The sequence below is a fragment of the Calliopsis andreniformis genome, chromosome 9, assembly GCF_051401765.1.
Source record: "Calliopsis andreniformis isolate RMS-2024a chromosome 9, iyCalAndr_principal, whole genome shotgun sequence".
Taxonomy (NCBI): Eukaryota; Metazoa; Arthropoda; class Insecta; order Hymenoptera; family Andrenidae; genus Calliopsis; species Calliopsis andreniformis.
This window is the reverse complement of record NC_135070.1, coordinates 15,484,962-15,507,071: the sequence shown is the minus strand read 5'-3', so window position 1 is coordinate 15,507,071 and position 22,110 is coordinate 15,484,962. Positions and strand designations below refer to the sequence as shown.

The 22,110-nt window shown below is 42.0% G+C and overlaps 4 protein-coding genes across 6 annotated transcripts; 1 reads left to right on the top strand and 3 right to left on the bottom strand.

Annotated features, from left to right (window-relative positions):
* Positions 1-496: 496 nt before the first annotated feature.
* LOC143183011 (long-chain-fatty-acid--CoA ligase 1) lies at positions 497-12,746 on the bottom strand. Of its 3 annotated transcripts, none has more exons than XM_076384381.1 (9): positions 12,652-12,746; positions 11,265-11,413; positions 9,802-9,925; positions 7,416-7,752; positions 5,718-6,186; positions 3,121-3,411; positions 1,464-1,685; positions 1,065-1,382; positions 497-878 (listed from the first exon to the last, which is right to left on the bottom strand). In XM_076384381.1, coding segments are annotated over exons 1-9 (2,049 nt in total). In that variant the 5' UTR covers positions 12,653-12,746; the 3' UTR covers positions 497-740. The 3 variants fall into 3 exon arrangements, with proteins under 3 accessions (XP_076240496.1, XP_076240495.1, XP_076240497.1); XM_076384380.1 differs by lacking the exon at positions 12,652-12,746 and adding an exon at positions 12,348-12,489; XM_076384382.1 differs by lacking the exons at positions 11,265-11,413; positions 12,652-12,746 and adding an exon at positions 10,415-10,742.
* On the bottom strand, positions 3,949-4,663 carry LOC143184145 (uncharacterized). Its single transcript, XM_076386179.1, has 4 exons — positions 4,383-4,663; positions 4,158-4,245; positions 4,024-4,119; positions 3,949-3,962 (listed from the first exon to the last, which is right to left on the bottom strand). The coding sequence occupies exons 1-4, from the start codon at positions 4,539-4,541 to the stop codon at positions 3,949-3,951; spliced, it is 357 nt and encodes a 118-aa protein (XP_076242294.1). The 5' UTR covers positions 4,542-4,663.
* A 339-nt stretch (positions 12,747-13,085) lies between the features above and the next one.
* On the top strand, positions 13,086-14,257 carry LOC143183773 (uncharacterized). The gene is given in 2 exon segments (XM_076385485.1): positions 13,086-13,157; positions 13,159-14,257. Coding segments are annotated over 2 exon segments (1,107 nt in total). The 5' UTR covers positions 13,086-13,100; the 3' UTR covers positions 14,209-14,257.
* A 175-nt stretch (positions 14,258-14,432) lies between these two features.
* Mtp (microsomal triacylglycerol transfer protein) lies at positions 14,433-21,515 on the bottom strand. The gene is made up of 6 exons (XM_076385484.1): positions 21,467-21,515; positions 21,177-21,334; positions 20,529-20,552; positions 18,429-18,622; positions 17,334-17,987; positions 14,433-16,718 (listed from the first exon to the last, which is right to left on the bottom strand). Exons 2-6 carry the CDS (start codon positions 21,241-21,243, stop codon positions 14,976-14,978), a joined length of 2,682 nt encoding a protein of 893 aa, XP_076241599.1. The 5' UTR covers positions 21,244-21,334; positions 21,467-21,515; the 3' UTR covers positions 14,433-14,975.
* Positions 21,516-22,110: the final 595 nt, after the last annotated feature.

Sequence of the window (22,110 nt, the reverse complement as noted above, 5' to 3'; positions counted from 1 at the left end):
TTAATGTCATTCCTATCTAGATGTAATATTGGTTTCGCACCACATCTCCAGAAACAGTTAGCTTTTGTTTTTTCATTAAACAGAAGAAAATAATGATAATACGTTATTAGTAGTAAAAAAAATCACCTGCCCAATACTCTCAGCAAGTGTTGATTCCAAGCGTTATATATTAAAGAGACAAATATCTAGAATAATTTTTACTACTTTCATCCATTCTGCATTTTTATTATGTAAACTTTGCAAAACGATAAAGTTTTTGTCACATATCGCGCACATGCCTGATTGCATTTTATACACGTTGGAGTATCCTACTTTGTACTACATCCAGAACCAACTACTTATTGTTATTAATAAAAATATACACCTATGGTTAGGCAATCCATAGCAGAGATAATAATCTGTATCAAAATACGAGGATAGGGGACAGTGAAGACTGTAAATATACGTGAAAAGTATCGAAGGATTATTATAGTCAAGAGTAAATCAAACGCGCCTAATAATAATACAGTTTATTACTTATAATATTCTCAATTACCTTAATAGCCTAAAATGGTACTTTCCCTTTTATTGCGTCGCTATGTAGTCGTGAAAATGAATATATAATAAAAGTATCGCGGAGTAACGAATATTTGATGACGGAAGTGATTTTTATGAATGCGACACAAAGGCGTTGCGATCTTTCCTGTCATTGCATCTCCCAACGCTAATAAAAACAAAATCAAAGTGAATGTTCAGTCTGGTCAGTCCAAATGTCGATAGAGATCTTCTATCTGCGGTTTGAAGTAGTCTTTCAACTGAGGCCGTTTTGCTTTCAGTGTTGGCGTAAGTAGGCCATTCTGCACGGAGAATGGATCCGGATGCAAATAAATATCTTTGACCTAATAGTAAACAAAAATTATTGTACGTGACACCTTCATATTTGATGTAAAATTTACTTTTGTTCTCAAATATCTAATTTAAGAGTACCCTAATATGTTTTTATTAATATACATTTCTTTCTTTTTAAAATAAAATTACTTAAAATTCGCAAAATCAGCAAATATTTGAAATACAATTTTATTTACCTGTTCGAAGGATTTGAGACCAGCTTCCTTTCCCCATGCGAGCATATCATCCATAATCAACTGTTTAATCTGTGGATTGGCGCATAATACACTTAATGTACCAGGTATACCATTCTCCACTGCCCAACATTTCACAACATCCACATCCGGTACTACTATTCCTACGACGCAAGATTTTAGGGACTCTCCATGGACGAATACTTGATGTACATATTGACTACGTAAATAAATATTTTCGATTTTCTCTGGAACTATGTATTCTCCTTGCGACAACTTGAATATGTGTTTCTTTCGGTCAATTATCTTCAATGTTCCATTCTGAAAAAATAAATCAAGAATATTTAAAAAAAAATAGTAGAAATTAGAAATAAAAAAGTGAATTTTTGCTTTTCATCTTACAGGCAACCACATCCCGATGTCTCCCGTGTGATGCCATCCAAATTCATCGATAACTTGCGCGGTTTTTTCGGGATCCTTGAAGTATCCTACGAACACATTGGTACCCTTCACACACACTTCACCTTTATTTTTCCTGGCATAGTACTCCATTTCCGGAACGTCCACTAATTTAATGCAGCAACAAGCGACAGGTGGTCCCACGTGTTCCGGTACATGATCACCCTATAAAACCGTAGATAAGGTAAGATTTTATCATTAAATATGAAAGTAGCTAACGAAGGAAATTCAGTGATTTAACATCCTTATCATTAATATTCCATGTTTTTTAATTGGAAATTCTCTCTATAATTAAACTGTAACATGTTTTACGATTATGCACATGCATGTGTTGCTGCATAACATACTTCCACAATCGACCTATCTATTATCAATTTCCTCCAATTTATTTATCCGTATTCTGCAGTCAACCAAGTAAATAAAATCATCGTGTATGTTTATATATAAATCATGCTTCACGATGAAGCACGTCTAGTTTAATGTTCCTCTCTGTCATCGCTAGCTTTTGAATCATTCATTCTATGCAATAACTCAAAATTGTCTATTGTGTTGGAGAACATTGAATTTCTGTAAATGCAAGTGAATACGATGCACGTATTTTGTTCTCTGAAATAATAGTAAACCCGCAACGATGTAGTTAAATAAATCAGTAGAACAATTGGCGAGTACACTGAGACGATGCAACATTTTACAGCAGTTGCACACCTAATACGTATATCTACGGTTCTCGCTCGAGTCTACAATTGACGTGGCTCACCACGTGCTTTGGCGCGTGGTTGCAAAATTTTTCTACTCGTAGAGCCGACGTAAACACATACACCTAAAGTCGCCTATAAATATTAGCTCGTGCTTGTCTAGCACTGTCGATACCTGCAAATATGATAAGAATAGTAACTATGAGTGTCACTTGATCGTTAGTCAGTCCTCTGCTAAAATCGAGTAAGCTCACCGAAGTAATTTTCTCATGAGTCATTTTTCTATTATCTTTTTTTTTTTTCAATAATTTTTTGAGTTTATATTCTAACACTAGATTAGCACAAGTAATAGTCATTGTCATTAATCTTTCTTATGTTTTTTTTTTAAATAAGTACTTAAAATTACTATCTTTGAGTGATTAAACTTAATATTAGCGTGACGATTAGTCTTCGAAGTTGGCATAGATATTTTTCTAGCCCGTTAAAGACTATGTTTCACGATTGAAACTCAGCGGGTATAGAAACGATTTATTTGTGGAGCGTTTATTGACCGCCTCCTCCGCTCGAGACGCGAAGTGTATGTATTCGCCTCGAGTTGAAACGTCTGTTAACATGCACTGTGCTTATTACCCTTCTTTGCATATCGTTCAATATAACGTTACTCGCGCAAGACACGGTTAAACGATAAGCGGATCGAGTACAGCCTACTCAGCGCTTTCGAATCAATATTGGCGCGTTCAAACAGAATCACAAGAAAATATAAATCATTACTGCAAAAGATGTACAGTACATTTTCAGGATTAATTATGGACGACATGATAATAAAAAGAACAACAGTGTATATTGACTTTTTCCATTATTATGACGTACATAAAAACTCCTGAAACAATTTCACAAATACCAACCTGAATCGTAAGGGTAACAGGTGCACAGCATTCAGTTTGGCCATAGCCTTCTACGATGAGGCATCCAAGAGCACACCTGGCGAAGGTGAGCACATTTCCCGCGAGGGGTGCTGAACCTACAACCATCAGCCTGAGCCTTCCACCCGTCGACTCCTTGATCTTGCTAAAGGCTAGCTTGTCCCACACACTATTGTTCCTGAGGATCCCCTTTTTAATCTCTGCCTCCTTTGCCCTCATTCCCAACGAAAACACCATCCTCTTCAAGCACGAGCTCTGAAGTTCAGCTTGGACCTGCGAAATATTCATGGGGGTTAGTCAACAGTGAATTTTATAATTAATGCGATGATTCGAGCGAGTTCAAAAGCTGCATTGTCACAAAGGATGTTGGCAAACTGATAGATAAACATAGGTTTGTTTAGACAAACTAGTCGTCGATTGAACGATTCACAGCTTCGCTGAGAGCACATTATCGCGTGCACATCTGGACGTAATGGCTGCCAAAGCGGTCTTCCGATTTCAAAGTTGACTCTGGCGATTTTGAAATTTGAGAATTCTCCTTGAGTCGCTTGTTCCCTTTTCTGTGTTCTCTGGTCACGAGGAGAATTCGATTTTAGTCAGGGTTTAACGTTTATTTATGATCTATTTTCATTTGATTTATTTCGGTGCTATCTGAAGCTCGTCTTTCACACTTCTTGCAATGCAGTTTGCAGGAGAATCTTTGTTCATCGACTTCCTGTGCTTTGTGTACCGTGGGATTTATGTGAATTTCATGAAAGTAGACTTTGTTACCGAGACAGATTCGTTTTTTATACATTTTTATGAGAATTTTTAGAGGACGTACTCTTTGAGGCAAAAAAATTGTAAAAGTGATTTTTGTCGGAGGAAATTGTTAAAATGTAGTACCATCAAAAATGTTTCCAGCAACTGGAAAGGGTAAAAAAGTACCAGATATGTTGTTTTCATTTACAGCTTTAAATAAACCTCGTCGACCGGCTATTTCTGTGGATATTTATGTGTCGTATTTTCACGGAACTTACGTGTCAAGCATTCCATTGGTAGCGTTACTCTTTGCACTGCTTTGTGAAAACAGAATTGTTGAGGATCCATAGCGATATTTGATTCAATCTAATATTAAAAAAAAAAAAATCTAAAATTTCTAGCGATTGACTTAATTATTTCTTTTAAGTTCTCTGCTAGGTGTGTTATTGGACAATCTTGTGTCATTTGATATATGACGTGAAGAAAGACAATCGCATACTTACACACAAAAATCGCATGTTAATGTCACGAATTTGATGCGTAGATTGATCGTGTACACAACATATAATACACAAATTCCATTCATTCGAGATTTCATGGTCACGGCAGAAATTCGTCTCCACCTGTTTCGACGTGTTATTTGTAGCATCTTCGGTATACATTTGCCAGGACAGCGTCAAAAGCTCTTACTGATGAGAACCGGTTTGATCTCTCGTTCGTTCTACGTTCTATGCATTACTAAAGCAATTTGTTCCATAATGACATCTCTACACTCTAGTGCAAGAATTTGACAGACACATTAAAAACATGTAATGTCAAATACTTTATTAAACAAATTTTTTTTAGATGAATAAATTAGACAAAACCATAAATCTCATACAAATTATACGTAAGTCGGAATTTAACCACAAGTAACAAAATTCAGAATTAGAATCAGATGCAACGTGACTGCAGAATTGCAGAAGAGACTGATACAGTCACAAGAGGTATCAAGCAAACGTTTCAGTCACCCATCTGGATAACTTCACGGATGCAAGTGCCCGTCAGATTCAATGTCGACCACAACTGAATCAGACGTCAAATTATTTTTGACGAACAGAGAGGGGGGAAATTTGTTTAGCGGCTCGACCTCTGAGCAATTCGATTCCCGATAAATTGCCTAGCATAAATTACTTGGCGCGCGCGTCCTTGCACTTTGATGCCCCGTCGGGCGTAAAAATATCTTCCTGCACGTCGATTCTCTTCAAGTGAATTCGCGATACACATCCGTGGTACGCAATTTTCTATAGACTATTTAGCAGCGGCTGTTCTTGCATCCCGATTTGCACTCGAAAATATCTTTACGCCTTCCTTCGATTCTCCGGTAATTTCGATTGCTAAGAATACCACTTGAGCGCTAGCCACTGCGTCCGAAATGGTAAACAAAATAATTTCTAATCGTGGTCACGAGATCGAGAGAGAAATATCTTAATAATGATGCAATAAGATAAAAAAAACGTAGAGAGATTTATGCTCCACTTCTGTCCTAAACGAAAGACCCAAATAATGGAAATCATATTAACTAATTTATCGCTAATGTGCTACTATTATAGTTCTAGGGTTATACCTCTCCTAGCTGCATAGTAGTTCAATATTCACACTTTACTCGCGTATAGACTTGCCCCCACTTTGCTTCGACTACCACACTACCCTCTGTAGAGGGGGGCATAGTCTCATTCGAGACCTCACTTATAAATCATACAACAGCACATCCTCGACTCTCGAACCAATCTCCAAAAATGTTAAAGTAATACTCCCCTTTAGGAATGGGTGGTACGTATTTCGCAAGTATCACTCACCTTGTCGTACATCCGATTCAACAGCCTCGGGACCGCTGGCATGACAGTAGGCCTCAAGGCTTTCATATCCTCGGATAACATTTTGATGTCACCGCTGTAAAAGCCCACGGACCCGCCCACCATGTACATGCCATTCTCGCAACATCGTTCCAACATGTGTGCCAAAGGCAAGAAGCTGATCATCGTGTCCTTGTACGAGGGTCTGTGCTCGCCCAACTGCAGTAGAACCGCGCAGACACCCGCCATCACGTTCTGATGTGTCAGCATCACGCCCTTTGGGTTACCAGTGGTCCCGGAAGTGTAGCACACGGTGCAGAGGTCGGTCACCCTCGGCGGAACTTCCGGGTAGTTCTTCTGCGCGCCCAGACGCTCGACGTCCTCGAACCTGAGCAATTCGATGCCACGGTTCTTTGCCCTCTGATTCGTCGCTTGTCGGGTTTCTTTCACTACCACTAGTTTTCGCAAGCATCTGAAAAGGAGCGGGGATAGTAAATCAGTTTGGTTCACTCTCTGACAATGAGATGAAACGAATCACTCTGCGAGCTTTGAGTTAGTGTGGCGTGGGTGGCAGATTTCATTTGATAGGGGATATGAAGGATTTGGAATTCTAGAGCGTTTTGATGTTGCTTTTTGAATATGAAAAGATTATGATGTTGGAGTATTTTGATTTGTGTCTGGTGCTTGACATAAATTACAAATGAGAAGTATGGTCAAAGGAATATTGATGTGTTACGATAGCAGGAGCTTTTTTATTGTTTAGATGTGAAAAGATAAAGGGTATTAGGAAAGAAGATTTATGTGATTATATTCTGATTCCTGATTTCTAGATCTTACAATGGGTTTAAAATAGAGTAAGATTTTTAAAACTGTGTAGGAGCGAAGTTTTAAGTGACACTACACGAGACCTAGACTTTAGATACTTACTGATGACGTAAAAATGTCATATTTTTACATTCACGAAGAATCTGTTTATTTTTGATTCCTAGAGAAATAGACTAAGTGGTTTGAGCCGACTAGATGTTAAACTAAGTAAAAATAATAACCTGATCTTACGATTCTTTAACTGTACAAATATTTGATATTATTATTATATATGATTAGGGTAATTTATTTTTCTGAATACGTTTTATGGTAGTAATATTTCAGATGAAGTTATTGGAACTTCAAATAATATTTCAAACAAACGCATCTTTGTATTTTGAACCTCTACAGATGTTAGTAAAGTTGCGGTTAGAATAAGCGATAGTAAAGCTATTTCAATTTGCTAAGCTGTTCAGGACATTGCACGGGAGTGTTTAAATTTGACTCGAATACCACGAGAGATTAGTAAACCGTGTCGATGTTGCAGAAAAGTATGCATATATGTATATGCATCCGTGGCATATTGCCACTTCAACATACCAGACATCTCGATCCCAAATAATTAGAATTGTACTTCACAGTATCATCAATCCAAAAACATATAACATGATTCTGCATTTTTATTGCATTACAACCTAACTAAACCTTCACTATTTTTCTTATATTCCAAATCCAAACTAGCTAAAATCAGTTTCATTATTCAACATCATATCCATTTCAATTACCTCAAAACGCAAATGAAATACAGCCAAAAAGACTCGAACCTAAACTCACAGCAACTTTCAAACACTCAATCAATTTCAATCAAAGTAAAACGTGACAAACACTCTAGCGTACCTTGGCGCCTTATCAAGCAACGAATTACACTTCTTGTCGTCCTCGCACACCACTAGACTGATCTCAGCCTGGTTGATGATGAAGGCACAGGCATCGGGGCCCAATGTGTCGTAGAGGGGCACGACCACCAATGAGTACGCGTAACAGGCCTGCTCTGTCAAGATCCATTCCGGACAGTTCTGGGAGTAGAGGCCTATGAGGGTGTGAGGCCCTGGCGACAGGCCCAGAGAGACCAGGCCCGAGCCCAAGTTCTTCGCTCGGAGCAGAGTCTCGTTGTAATGGAGCCACTGGTACGGTTTGTTGGGCCCGTCTCGCCAACCGAGACAAGGGCCATTGTCTGCGCGTCAAAAAGAAAAGCCAACAGCTATAATGATGACGCAGTTCAGACGACCAGGAACCACGCGTTTCACACAGACGGATGGAATTTTAATTGTTGGCTATGCCTCGTCATCTGCCAACTTTCGTTCGCGTGTGTCACGGGAAATCGGCCGACGCGAAACAACGCAAATTTATTGCGGAGGACGCGGATGCGCGGTGAAAATCGAGGGAGGACACAGCCTAGATGGTTTCGTTGGATGAATGATATTTATGATCATGATAGACGTAATGACGAAGATGTATGGAGTGTGACAGATCGTTTGGAGTGATCATTTTGTAATTTCTGCATGAGCGATTCCAGAAAGGAGAAGATGATTAAAAATAATGATTTTGTGTTGGCTTGAGTTTAACTTCTTCTGAGAATGTAGCTTATGCAGAAGGGTAATGTGTAATCTATTTTTTTTTAATCTTAGTATTTAATATTAGAGGTGGATGAAGTTGAAAAGCCGATATTTTGGAGGATGTTGGATCTTTTTAGTTTTTTAATATCGACATGAAACGTGATATGAATGTGAAAAAAGGAGGAGGTTTCAAATTACGAGATTGTATTAAAGGGAAATGAAAGACAGTGTTATAGGATATGGAGCATTCTCAGAAGAATCACTAGAAGTTGCTACTACATTTAGCCCACGCTCACGGGAATTTTTTTCAAACTTGTCAAACCTTACACAGGAAATAATCTACGTAAATTGTGATAAGCTGTCTTCTTGGACACTATTACGAAAATAAATTATCCCTGAATGAAAAAAATATCAAAGGCAGAATCTTCTAATTGTGATTCATAGCTCTTTGTAATATTTTCGTATGATGATTCAAACCATCAGTAGATAATTTGCTTTTATGTCTGAATCATGATATAAGTTTGTTCATTGTCCTAATTGATCACGTGGATCTCCCTTGTTGAGTTTTCGAACTTTCTCGTTTACATCCACGGAAGTACATTATTCCAAGCTGCTGTTTCCGATATTCCTCGGCTCTTTGCCAGGCCTACACGGGTTTGACATAAGTCTAATTCAATCCACACTCACTGAAGATCATTAATCCTATCTCGACTTATACGTGGATTGCACTTAAACATTTCCACAGCTTCCTTGTTCCCTAGAGACATTGTTTCTAAATACTTCTCCCTGTCACTTCTTGATAGAATCTAAACTTGTGATGCAAAAATTGGGGATCAAAAATAGAGATACAAATTTTTGTAATAATTCTCAGTCATATTTGAAACATGAGTAATTTTAATAGTGTATGATATTTTAGAATCATAGACTAAAAATTTATTGCTGTACAGCACTTACTTAAGTCACTTAAAATAACTACTCTAGACAGAAGGCCTCGAAATGAGTAATTTAAAGAAGATGACAGTATTCTCTACAAGACCTATTACCTACACCTAATTTAAACATTTCACTAGACCATTTCAAGTTTTACTATTCTAAATACTATCTTAGCTATCTACAAGAAACACCAAATCCACATGCATAAAATTACTCAGTGAACCCCCCAGTAAGTTCTACATTAAAATAGCATGCCCCTCATTAATAGTTCCCAAGAAAACAGCTTCACATTTAACTCCTTCCACCCGTTCAGCCTTCAATCACGTTTCCACCCTCTCAGTAGCAAAAAGTAACGTTCACAACCAGTTTGCAACGACTGTTAACACGCCTCGAAGTAGCACCGACCCTGAGGGCGACAGGTGTCTCATGTCGCGGCGTCCGAGCGTGGGCTCTACGCGGGTTAAAAATAAAAACTGCGTCGAATAAAACAAGAGTGAAGTCGCACGCGTAGGTCCTCGGGATCGGCGGAATCGCGATAAATCACCGAGAGGTAACGATAATCCTCGAGCTTATTAGTCGGCCGCGTAGCGTGTTTGTCATGCGAACCTGAGCGCACGCTCTAGCCGCATTGGCAAACGATTTCGTCGCGCGGCCGCGTGCAGCCCGACCGTTTATTTAAAACGCGAACAGAAGAGAGAGAGGCGACGCGTTACACATCGGTGTAAAGGACTTACTGGACTCTTTGGCGCCCTTGCGGAAACCGTCATAGAGGGTTCTTGTGTCGTCGTGAATGTAGCTCACGAACTTTCCCTCCTTGCTGTCCTTATAAAACCTCGACACTCTGATTAGGTCGGTGCCCTGCAAAACGTTTGCACACACGTGAAAATCCGGCGTACTTTCTGCTTACGTAACGGAATGCCAAGTGCAAATAGCTAAGTATAGCCAGGCGCGTGGAGCGAGAACTGGTTGCATAGGGGGTAGGGCCGGAACCGCTCGTCCCGCGGGACGTTCTCTGGAGGAGAGAGAGCTAGTCGGGAGGTCCTCTTTTCCGGTCTCCGGAGCGTTCCCCAGCGAGGCGACGCGTCTCGTTCCATTGCCGACGCCAAGTCGCTTGTGCAACAAGTCTAGCCACCCACACACCTTCGGGCGAACCGAGCGAGCGAACGACTCGGAGATTTCGCCAGAACTGTCCTAATGCAGCCTCGGGCCGACTCGTGATACCGTGAAGTCACGGGCACGCGGTTCACGATGCACGAACGGGTCCAGAGGCACTTTATGAGACTGACACATTGGCGGGGGGCAATCGCTAGCCCCAAGGGAGCACGGTTAATGGAGGAGACACTGCACCTTGACTGTGTCGGACTGATCGTTGAGGTCGATCGGTGGTCGAATGGGCTCGGGGGAGAAACAACACGACGACATGTCGCGGGCCGTGGAGGAACGCTTGCACAGAGGAAGCCCGTACGAGCTACGGGCTCAGCGGGATCCCTTCACCAGGAGATTTCCGAGATTTCGGACGCGATCACTGTGAACGAGAACGGGCCCGCGCCCCCGCGAGAGAGACTCTTCGTGGCGAGACCTTGCCTCTCGATCACTTTGCTTGTCAGAAGTGCTACTGGTGCTGCTGCGGCTGCTGCTCCATCGAGAGGAGCGGCTGCTATCAGTAGCTCGCACATAAGACTAGCCCGTCGTCCATCCTCTACGACGATCTTCGACTATATTTAAATATAATGGTCCGAGCTGGTGGAGCGAGCGTCGTCCTCGACAGCCACCGAACTTGTTGGATAATCGCCAGCCGCGAAAAAATCGATCAACATCGGGCTTTGACGTTGTGCGAGTTGCACCAAACCATTCGTTTGGGCCAGATGATACCGTGGACATAATATGGTCGATTGATGTTGGGTTCTAGTGGTTCGCGAGAATCGATTGATGGAGATGAGTCGATGTTTGGGAGCGTTGATCTCGGGTTTTAGCGGTTGAGAGAAATGGGGGAACAGATCTTCTTGGAGACCTGTTTTGACAACTGGGTTTTGGACGTGACTTAGGAGATTTTCAGTTCATCTAAAGCATAAAAAAAAATAAAAGCGTGCTGTATTTCTGAAGGATGAATCGTGAGTTGCTGTTGCAATTGCATCTACCAGGCACTTCTTTCTATATTATTAACGCTAAGGTGTGATTAATGGCACAAGAAGCTCACCGGAAGTAACACGGATTGAGCGTCTAGTGGCCACAGCGGTTTTTCCCCTTTTGGTCTAGATGCAAGGTAGGCTGCAATTCCAGTGACTACAAGGGCTCCTGCTGCGCCAGCCACGTAAGGCAGATAGTCGACTGATTGGGACTGTAACACTTCGTTTAAATCATTTATACCCTCTGAGTATGTTCGAAATTTAGGATTGCAATATATTTCGGTGATACTTGTATCGTGATAGAACTGAAGAGTTCTTTTATAAAGTGATTAAAGCGGTTCAATTGAATATCAGCTTAGCACTGGTTGTAATTCTATGATGGATAATCGATAAGAAGCTCTCTGACAGAATGCACTGTCTGAATAGTTTAGTAAGTGTTATTACGAGACAACTTTAACAAAATTTACGAAAATAATTTATGGGTACTGATGGGATTAGAGGGCCTTCAAACATAAGATACATATAATTATTTATAAAAATATACGAAGTTAGACAGTTTTAGAAAGATGCACGTTTATATAAAGAAAGATTTATGTAATCTATAAATCTGATTTATAGTTCCACTTAATGACATAAAGATGACGTTGAAACCTCTGCAAATAATAATTTCATTGCCAACTAAAATTTTAATCGGCTATATCTTCTCCTCTAAACTAAATCACTTTTTCATATCATATGTGGTTTGATGTATGAATAGAACGAAGTAGTAAACAATACTAAAAAGAAGGATGATCCTAACATGTATGTATATCTTCCTTGATACTTTTCGGTTCATATCGTCCACTCTGCACCTAAAAATAACCTTTACGTTCTTATTCTAAATCTCTTTCACACGTTATTCTGTTTTCATCGAGTAAGTGAAATAGCCAGCTCGTTTACATACTGAAAAATAGTTCTCTATTTAAGTGTTTTTAACTTCTATCAGATAATTCATCAGCAGTAAAAATTAAATTGAAGTTTAAAAAATAGCATTTTCAGATAGAAGAGCACGTATTTTACAAAATATATTTTGCTCCAAACTCCAAGGCATAAAACCCGCAAAAATACTGCGACACTACATGCGCCACTAAACACTACCATATCATTTTACCTACTGGTGTATATCCCACTATGTTACTGCTCCAACGCTCCAAAGTGCACCAAAAAAAAAGCTAAACCACCAGAAATCTCATCTTCGCAAACAAATCGACCACTGTCCACCCCCAGCTAGCACTGCTCCGACACCAAAAAAGAGCCCAAGTGTATCACAATGCGACAAAACGCGTTGAACACGCGCGCGAGGAGGCGTCTGCGTGAATCATGCGCTAGACAGCCCGAACCCGCTCCACGCTCTATCAAATTAAGGTGTACGCGAAACCGCACATGCACCACCGCAGGAGCCTTCATGCGCGTACTTACTCTTAAACTAATTAGCAGAGTTGTCGCGCGATCTTCCTGACAGCCACGCTGATAGGATTCACTGAGACGGAGTCCAGGGACGGATGAGAAAAAATCGAATCGAACGGAAGCCGGCGGATGCCAACAGAGAACTCGGGTCAGAGCCACCGCATGACACGAATCTTGCCGGCAACACGCACCGCGGTTCTTCACCCGCGTGCAGCGCCATGACGTCAGCCTGCAAATCGATGCTGGCCACTGCAACGACCCTTGGAAGCAACCCTCTTGGGCCAGAGACACGCAGGCGTGATCGACCGAACAAGTAGACTGCCTGACGGGGTGGTTCGAGTGGTGGCCTGCTGCCGATAAGAGCATTCCAGCGGCAATTTCAAACACCGACTCTCCATTGGCAGCTATTTCAGCGCGGTCCTTCAGCCTGGCTCTCTGGCCAAGGATCTGCTTGCAGTTCGATGCAGGGTCTGATCGACACCGTGTCGAAATCATGTGACTGTTCCTTTCGCGTCAACTTTTTCGAGAGTTAAACCTACAGTGTTATACGCTATGAGTCCCTCTCAGTATCTGTTGTTATTCTTCTCTGGGACCTTCTGTATATACGGTCTGTGGAGGACAGGCTCTCTCTCCTGGCAGACATCAACAGTGCACGCGAAGGCGTCCATACAGTTCGATCTGTCCATCCCAGCCTCATCTCCCTCGGTGCTTCATCGGTTCTCCAACAGAACTAGTCGAAGAACCAGCGACAGGAGTCACAGAAGGTACCGAGGCGCTGTGTCCAGGTACATGCTGGAACTGTATCACAGGAAATCGGATGTGGATATAGTCAGAGCTCTTCAACCGATCCATGTGTCAGGTCCCATGAACGATGGCGCAAAGATCCTTGTCTTCTCAGTACCACCAGTTGATGCAGATGAGAGTCTAGAAGTCGCAGAGCTGCTCGGTGTTGCTGGGGCCATTCTCAGGGTGCGACTAGACAAAGTGAACAACTCAGACTGCTGTAAGTCCAGGCGAGATGACAGTTGGAGGGCTTTCAACGTCACTTCCGCCGTGGCCACGAGAAGTGGGAGCACCGTCAGGTTTCGCGTGTACGGGAGAGTTGGCTACCATCCTTGTGGGGAGGGTCCTATTTTGTTATTGAGCTACAGTAAGGCGAGGAAGAAGCGTCCTAGGCGTTCCGTTCAGGAGGATGAACAAGAGGAAGAGGACAGCGGTCGCAGGAGACGCAGAAATTCTTGCAGACGTCGTTCCCTGTACGTGGACTTCGCTTTGATCGCGTATGACGAGTGGGTCGTTGCTCCGCCTGGCTACGAAGCGTATCAGTGCGCTGGCAAGTGTTTTTATCCATTTGGAGACCACCTCAGCCCAACGAAGCACGCGATTGTTCAGACCCTGGTGCACGGGGCTCTTCAGAACGTTGAAAGTAGCAATAAGCCTGTGGGAAGGGCTTGCTGCGTTCCTACCAGGCTAGCCCCTACTAGCCTGCTCTATCTTGACGCCAGTGGGACGTTGACTTATCAGTATGGGTACGAGGATATGGTTGTCGCAGAGTGTGGGTGTCGCTGAAAGGGGAAAATGAGGTGTAAGGAGAAGTGGAAAGTTTGAGGTAGGACAGTGGGAACAGTAGATAATAAAAATAAGTTTGTTATGCTGAATATTTTTTTATCTATCGTTTTTCAATTTTCTCGTGGTGTTATGTCATCTTATTTAAAATTAAAAAATAGTAAATGTTTCATTTTAGATGTATACAGATCTTCATCTTTGTTAGTTTTATATTATTTTATAAAATTCATTATAGTTGCTCTAACAATATTCGAGTAAAAATATTCCATGTATAAAGTTATATAAAACTATAGTTGAAGGAATTCGATAGGTTTAGCCCTCTGTGGTCGTCCGTTTTAACTTATAAATTCGTATATAATACTAGCCACATGAAGATAGTCGTAGACTTACATTTACTCGTTCATTTTTCGCATAAAAGTATCATAAAACTTGACTATAGAGGGTCATTGCATAAAAGTTCATAGACATTACAAATGGAACAAATGCAGTCAGATCAAGCAAACTTGCTGATCGAACTTGGAATGACTTCGGTCGACTATTAATGAAACTCTGCTTCTCGTCCATGAATCGCAGCGCACAGGAACGCGCATGCACGAGATTCACAGTATAAAAATATATTACACTTATATATGTCCAACACACGCGATGCCACTTTCAAAACGTCCAACAGAACGCACGGACGAAGAAAAATATTATATTCGATAACATTGTTACGATAAACTCTATCAGACCTCACAACAACGTCTCACAACGCGACCAATCTGCAAAGACTAACTGAACACCTTTGAGCACATCTCGTTGTTCTTCCTGTTCAGAAGGTAGGACCTTCCCGGGCTATGTATCCTCACGCCCCTAGTTTTCCGTAATCTGTGCCTACTGCCAGCTATTCTCTCAATCTTATACACCTGATACCTCGCCACGTTCTCTGGTTGGCTGAGCCTCATGCACAAGGACACAGGTCCAGAGAAGTCTACATCAGTAGCCAGCTCCAGTTTAGGCTCCATCGTCATCGAGAACTCGGCCATACTTTGGACGAAATCCGAGCGTACTTTGGTGCCACCTTGAATCACTATTCCAGACTTCAGATCCACCAGCGATTGGGCGTTTCTAGACCACAGACTCAGCTGAATCTGCCCAGCCAAGTCAAAGCTCACAGCTCCTTGAACATCAACTTCTGCTAGGAAGCCAGAGGCTAATGGAATATATTCACTGTAGCTGTGAACAGCAGTTAGGACTTGGAATGCTGGAGTTCGTTCAGAAGCAGTGCCAGACCAGACGTGACCCATGAGCTCCCCTTGACCCGAGAAGAAAATAAATGGCCGGATGCCAACACCCAGGAAGTCAATTTCCATTCCTGCAGTGGCTGGATCATCCTCCTGAGATTCCTCTTCCTGGTTCGACGAAACGAAGCTACCTAGACCTCCAGCGAACAATCCCAGGGAGAACAGTGCCTGCTCGTGTTCATCAACTTCCAAGACCACGTCGACGACACCACGTTTCAGCAATCCAGAATTGATCTCCTGAACGGTTACCAAGGATCCATTGCTGTCTGCTGACTTGAGGAAGCTTCTGGTAAAGGCGGTGCTGAGGCCACGTTGCGAGAATACGTTGTAATTAACCACTCTGTGGCCAGCTGCAGTCAGAATCTCGTTTAGGTTTGTTGCTAATTGAAGATTCTTCTCGGAAAGCTGCTCCAGACGCTGGGTCAGGTACTTTCGAATTTCGTACGCGGTGTCGTTGCCTGCTAAGTAATTTACTAGGCCTTGGATATCTTCTTTAGATAAGTCGCTTTCGAGAATTACATCTAACGCCAGAGTTCGGGCACTACTGTCCCTTTTAGGCCCACCTATTTGGTAGAAGACCCTCTTGGCAGCGACTTTGACCTCAGGGGTCAGAGAACTTTTAGGAAGAGTGCCTATTGCCTTCCAAGCTGCAACGCTAATAGTCCTGTCTTTACTAATTGCGTATTTCAACAAGGTTGGAATCGTAGCTTTGCTTCTCAGGTTTCTGAGAGCTCTGAGGAACTTTAATCTGCACTCTTCCCCCGTGCAACTCTCCAATCCAAGCTCCAAGCTCACTCTAGCCTTTTCTACAGCAACTGGCGACCCCAAGTGACGAGCCATCGCTGCTGCAGTCAGGGCTAGTGTCTCAGACACTTTGTCGTTCTGTATCGTTTCTTCGGATCGCTTCAGAATGTCTTTGGCGACGTCTGCGTTTGGAGTAGGTGATAAGGATAATGCCCAGAGGTATCTCTCGGTGTCATCACCCACGTCATCCTGTCGTAGGATTTTCATCGCTGCTTGGTGACTCGCTAATGTTGACGCTGAACCATAGACGTCCAATAATTGTTGCTTCAGCTGACGGTAGCGTGGACTCTTCAGGAGCTTGAGGAGTTCCTCTGGCGAGGCAGATTTGACTAGAGGTACCAACTTCAGGAATGCAGAAGCAGACTTCCCAGTGCCTAAGAAGTTACTGTCGAGGACGTTACGGTACTCTTCGAGTGTTTGTTCAAGCTGGAATTGATTTAAAGAACATTTAATTGAGGTGATGAGAAACTGATGGAGAATTGCTTTTAGTCTTATGAAAATTGTATGTGTGTAGTGTAATTATGTGAGAAGTGATTTTATACAATGTCTTATCAGACAGTATCCATATAATATATCATATGTAATTGTATTAAAATTACACTATTTATCTCTATATTTGTAGTACAATAATTTTGAAAAATATTACAGGTTCTCTCTAATTGAAAGAGTGTCAATTGTTCTTTAAATAACTATAATACAACATATGAGTTGCATAATAGTATTTCAAGGACTTCAGATTTGCTATGAACGTGATCTATGAATCACGTCACGCAAACTTCTTTGTATACTGCTTCCTACTCATAACTAAACAGAAGACAAAGTTAGTAATCTAAATAAACGTCCTTTGGACCTTCTACCGTTTTAGATTTCTCGCTATTGACTTTGGCTAGGGAATCATCTCTCCGTCAATATCATATATTCTGAAGAAGGTTATCAAATCGAATATCCGTCAAAATTAAATATACTAATCTAAGAAGAGGTCACTGTAAATAATTCTCTCAACTCTAATCTTCAAAACCCCATCAAAGGAATACTACCAACCGTTTGACAGCTGCCACCTGGACAAGCAACAGGCTCCATTTGAAGCTCCATATTTGTTTCCTGGAATCCTGGTTGCAACGCAGCGACAGCTTCTTTCAAAGTATCAGCTTGCACTTTCCTAGCGCTCAGAGAACCAGGAATCAGCTCTAGGGTCCTCTCCGACGTAACAGTGGTGCCAACTTCCGATCTTCCAGCGAGCATCATTTTATGCCTTTCCTGTTCACGAACCAAACTTGGCAGAAGTTTCTGAGTCAGCTCTATGGTGGAATTACGAGTGCTAGCGAGCTTCACTCCAAACAGAGGATTCGGGTGTCGTCTCGTCGGCGGTAGAGCGTTATGTATGCAAGAAGTCTTCCTTTTTCCTATAGTCTTCGGGCCTAGGGAATGATACGTCACGTTGCAGAGGCCAGAGGCGTCCCATTCTTGAATATCATCGTCTAACATTCTGTACTGGAAGAGACCAGCCAGGCCACGCTTCAAATTCGCTGAAGAAACGCTCTCTGAGGTATGCAGGTAGATGGATTTTATCTGACCGTTTCTCCAGAGGAGCAGCAGTGGTTTCTGTGCAATCGTGTCCACCTTGGACGAGTGCTCCACAAAGCCCTCTGGCTCTGGAGCTCTTCGAGATTTGATCCATAGTTGGGGTGACAAGAGCTGCGAAAAATAGGATTATTAATAATATTAAGCTTAACAGTCTAAGCTAAAACAATCTAAAAATATCGCTACACCCACGATTCACTTCAAAATTGAATAATGAATTCGAATCGTACAGATGACGGATTTATCAACATAGAAGCGATAAATACAGCAAGTGTTTATGGATTCCCCTTGCACAACAGATAACCTTTTCCCAAGGAAAAAAATACAGAATTATATCTTCATAAATACTAATCGCAGGCCGGATACTGCTCGACTAAATTTGGAATTCAATACTCCACGAGGAAATTCAAACACGTCAGCAGACTTCCAATCACTTCCTCTCAAATCCAGCGAATGTATTCAACCAGCGCTACAATCAAGCTCTCTGAACTGCCCATCTCTCAAGCACCTATCGAAAGAAACCAACTCCACGTTCCTATATAAAACATCTCGTACCTCGATCCTCAGCAAACTACTGTCACGATCTGTAGGCAGCTGCCAAACGGCGGTTACGTCCAGCTCGCCGGTCAATCGGAAGCCAACGTCCCCGCTGGATTTCGAAGGGGCAGCCTCGCTGAAGAGCAAGGTCGTAGTCAGCCTGTACTTGAGGCCGCTTCCCACGTCCCAGCCTCTGGTGGCACCAGCCACGGCTGCAAGAATCACGCACAGTTTCCAGTACATGGCTGATCGAGCGACTAAAGTCAGCTGGAATCGCCTCGGTATCGCCACGTTGAAAGGAACACGCTTGGACGATCGACGGAAGGCAACGACGCGCGTCAATTTTGGGATGTGACCCGGCGAGGAGTCACGCGTTGACTGACAAACAATGTTGATCTGGGAATCGCTCGTCGAAACACATGACACACAGGATACTGGGTCTCTCTGTGTGCGTGCGTCGCTGATCCCAGAGGCATGCGGGTGATAATTGTGTGCGTGTGTGAGTGCACTAGCTTTGTGTGCGATGTTGATATGCATCGGTGTCGGGTACGCAATCGTTGAGCGGTTGGAGTTATGAAATAATTGACTTTTTTTTGGTTTTGCGATACGGGCTGAGATATTCAGTGATTGGTGATTGGAGGGGAGAGGTTTTGGCGGGAATTTTGGAAGGAGTTTGTAGAGAGCAGAGAAAGTATAAACGTGTAATGGGAGATCTTTGATTGTATTGAAATTAAAAATGTTGTAATTGTTACCGAGGGAAAGTAAACTCGTATCAATTTTTTGTGTTGTATAATTGTAATAAAAATTGATAAGGAACTTTGGGTGATACTATGCCTACAGTGTTTTTGAGGTAAATGGCGAAAGTTTGACGTGATAATACGACTATAAGTCGTAACTGTGAACTTAATTATGACTGTTGAAGTATATACGAACGTTTAACTTAACAAATTAGCAGGTCTGCATATTCTAGACTTGACTAATGGCCATGCTCCTAGTAGTAATTTCACTTTCTAAAATAAGAAAGGTGTATAATAAAGCGGCATAAAAATCGGAACAAAGTTCAAGTCAAAATTATAGAGTTACTGTAGAGTTTATCAAGGTAGATAGTGAACTGACAATTTATCCTCAAAATGTGTAGGTAGTCGAGTTCATACGATTGCATATACTGGGTGTCTCAGAAGTGGAATGAACAAGGATAGAATTTTTAATGGAAATAAAGTTGCAGTCCTAAATTCTATTTGAAATAAAAGCTGTGCGAAATATATAGAGTGTTCCAGCATAACTATAACCCATTTAGTATTATTTAACGACTTCTAATCCATACTGTTTCTTCAACTTTTTGTTGTAATAGAAACTACTCATATGCAGTTTTGCTTCTAAATTTTGTAGTCATAAAAAACTCTGTAGTCAAGATCAGTTTTCTAAAAGCCACTATGAGATTGGCATTCTTCTGCATGCACGTATTCACACGCTCGTGTATCACATACACAAACACACGATAGGCACCGTTAATTCGTCGAGTCCCTGCTACACGACAATGAGATACGGAAATGCTTGTCTCTTTCATGTAACAATGTAAAAGATAAATTGCAAATAAGTAATAGCTTCCCTCTATGAGATGGTATCTTTTCTCCTAGGGTCGAATTTACTATTTCTATAACGTGTTTAAAATTTTGTGATGTGTTCTTTGATCACAAGTAGTATTAATGATAAAAAGTGAGGACATTGTTATCACTATTATTATACTCGTAAGTTAATTATTAAATAATTAATATTCGAATTAAATATTCTTAGTGCTTCGAACTAAATATGTAAATTGAAAACAAAAATTATTTGTGAACAAGTTCCCTATTTGAAGTGAACCGCTAAAGGGAACGAAGAATGGAAGGAATTCTAATCCTAAGCACTAACGTCTTCTAGATTATTTAAGATCAATTATCTCGCCAAACAGGTTTGCTTTCTTCCGTAGCTTATGTAGATGCAGGCGTGTCTTCAAGCATCCCTAGTCATTAGAAATTTCATTCCGTTATCAGGAAGCACCTCATCACTTATTCCCAGCAACATTTCACTTATTCCCAATTTTTCTCTAACAATTTTTAAGCAACAACAATTATTTACCTGGTGCCATTTGACAGTAGGAACCTGAAAAAAAAAGAATTCCAATTAATAATCAGCATCAAGAGAATATGTTTATTCTTCTACTACATTTAAACAAAACTAGCTTTCTTCTTCAAACCTCACTGTTGACGAACAACGTGAGTCAGAAATTAGAACCAAGACTTCCGAAGGTTACAACCTAGATTGCCAAATAAGTGCTATCTTAATTACTGACACATGGTCAAGAATACAGGAATGTCCATAACAAACAGATGCAATGAAAAATCAACACTAGTTCTGAAAGTCATTACAAACATAACAACCTACCAACTTCTAAACTATTTGCTCCAATAAGGAAAGCTTAGCAATGTGCTCCCATTGTAAACCACATTCTACTCCAATAAAACAAAGTATGCATATACTGAGCTCGTTCGAGCACAAGAGACCCATCGTGACAAAAGAACCATGCAGAAGCCGAAAGGAGCAACTCGTGTTAAGAGTCTCCAGTTCCCCGGGGCCTCCCCACCCGCTGGATCCGTTTTTAATGAATGAGTTTGGCCGGGACGGGATTTGAAAGTAGCGGGGATGGGACTGCGCAGGAGAGGACACCACAGAGGGCTCGATGGAACGAAGAGGAAGCAGGCGGGCCAACACAGTCTAGTAACTCACCGAAGAGTGCCAGAAGGTAGAAGAGGGAGACGGTGAGCGCCGCGACCGGCCTTTCTGGACAGGCCATCTTTCGCTGGTTCCTCGCGGGTGACCTTCCTCGCGCCTACTACCCTGGACTCTTCGTGTTTTACGTCGCTCCGTGCCGTCCTCTTCTCCTTCTGCGAGTAAATACGAGTAATTAGACGGGGCAAGCCTGCGTTATCGAACCCCGCGACCATCTCTACCCGCTTCCTCCCCTCGCCACATGTCCCCCCTCTCTCCTGACCCGCGATACCACGAGGACGATGTACCTCTCCCCTCCAGGGAACTTGTTCCTCAAAGAGAGGGGTCGCGTTCGACTGGTTTCCCGACACGGTACGTTCTGAAACTGGACGAGTACATCACGGTGCATGGTTCCGTCCTCTCCGCTTGTCACTCTGGATTTAGTCACGGTGCAGCTCGACCGAGTGCTCGTGCTAGGCTGTATCGGAGCGTTCCCTCCGGGGACAAGTGGCGAGACGTGTTACCCGTTGCTTTTATTGTAGCACTTCGGGCATTGTCTTGATATAAGCTCGGGATTTCGAACCAGTTTGGAGAGTGGAGAACGGAAGAAAACGTTTATGGTATCAGTTTATGTAATAGCGACCTCGAGTGTGTTGTCTGAAAGCCGAGGGAAGTTAAATGGGAAATTAGTTCCAAGAAAATATTTGTGCACCACTGAGCTTGTATCGAGGCGACACTCTATTTGGTTCATACTCTTCTGTTGATCAAGCAGTGCTGAGTAGTCTTCTTTCATGCAACTTTTTGTTGGATAAGTTGAGATCTGAATTTTTCTAAATTATCGGTTCAGTTGGAGATAAGGATTAAAGCCGCAGACGAAGTATACAATAGCCCTTACTATTTTTCGATCATACACGACGTTATCGATTCAGTCTAAAAATGAGATTATAGCGCT